Source organism: Herpailurus yagouaroundi, unplaced genomic scaffold, assembly GCF_014898765.1.
Source record: "Herpailurus yagouaroundi ecotype Mexico unplaced genomic scaffold, PumYag 66822, whole genome shotgun sequence".
NCBI lineage: Eukaryota > Metazoa > Chordata > Mammalia > Carnivora > Felidae > Herpailurus > Herpailurus yagouaroundi.
In genome coordinates, this window is record NW_024419709.1 from 1 (window position 1) to 633 (window position 633).

At 65.6% G+C, this 633-nt stretch overlaps 1 protein-coding gene across 1 annotated transcript; it reads left to right on the forward strand.

The window, feature by feature from the left end:
* Positions 1–3: 3 nt before the first annotated feature.
* Positions 4–627, forward strand: LOC121024686 (melanoma-associated antigen 9-like; the record flags this gene model as incomplete). Its single annotated transcript, XM_040466882.1, has 1 exon — positions 4–627. A coding segment is annotated over one exon (615 nt), but the record flags the coding sequence as incomplete, so codon positions are not given.
* Between the last annotated feature and the right edge of the window lie 6 nt (positions 628–633).

Genomic DNA, 633 nt, shown 5'->3' on the forward strand with positions numbered 1-633 from the left:
GTGAAGGTGGCCGGCCTGGTGCTGCTTCTGCTCCTCAAGTATCGCACCAAGCAGCTGACCACATGGGCGGAGATGCTGGCGGCGGTTAGCCAAGGTGACCAGGACCGCTTCCCCGTGATCTTCCGCCGAGCCTGCGAGTATCTGCAGCTGGTCTTTGGAGTCGACGTGAAGGAAGTGGACCCCCGCGAGCGCTCCTACGTCCTGGTCAGCATCCTGGGCCTCAGCTGCGATGGGACGCCGAGTGGTAGGGTCGGCATGCCCAAGACCAGCCTCCTGGTGCTGGTCCTGTGGGTGATCCTCCTGGAGGACGACCGTGCCCCTGAGGAGGCGGTGTGGGAAGCGCTGGGGCTCATGGGGGTGTATGCCGGCAGGGAGCATGTATTCTATGGGGAGCCCAGGGAGCTGCTGACCCAAGTCTGGGTGCAGGAAGGGTACCTGGAGTACCGGCAGGTGCCCGGCAGCGAGCCCGCACGCTACGAGTTCCTGTGGGGTCCCAGGGCCCACGCAGAAACCAGCGGCGTGCAAGTGCTGCAGTACATGCTCGCGGTCAACAGCAGGCAGCCCGGGTCTCCGTGTCTGTCCGAAGAGGCTGTGAGCCATGAGGAAGAGCGGGCCTGAGCCCGAGGGGCAGCC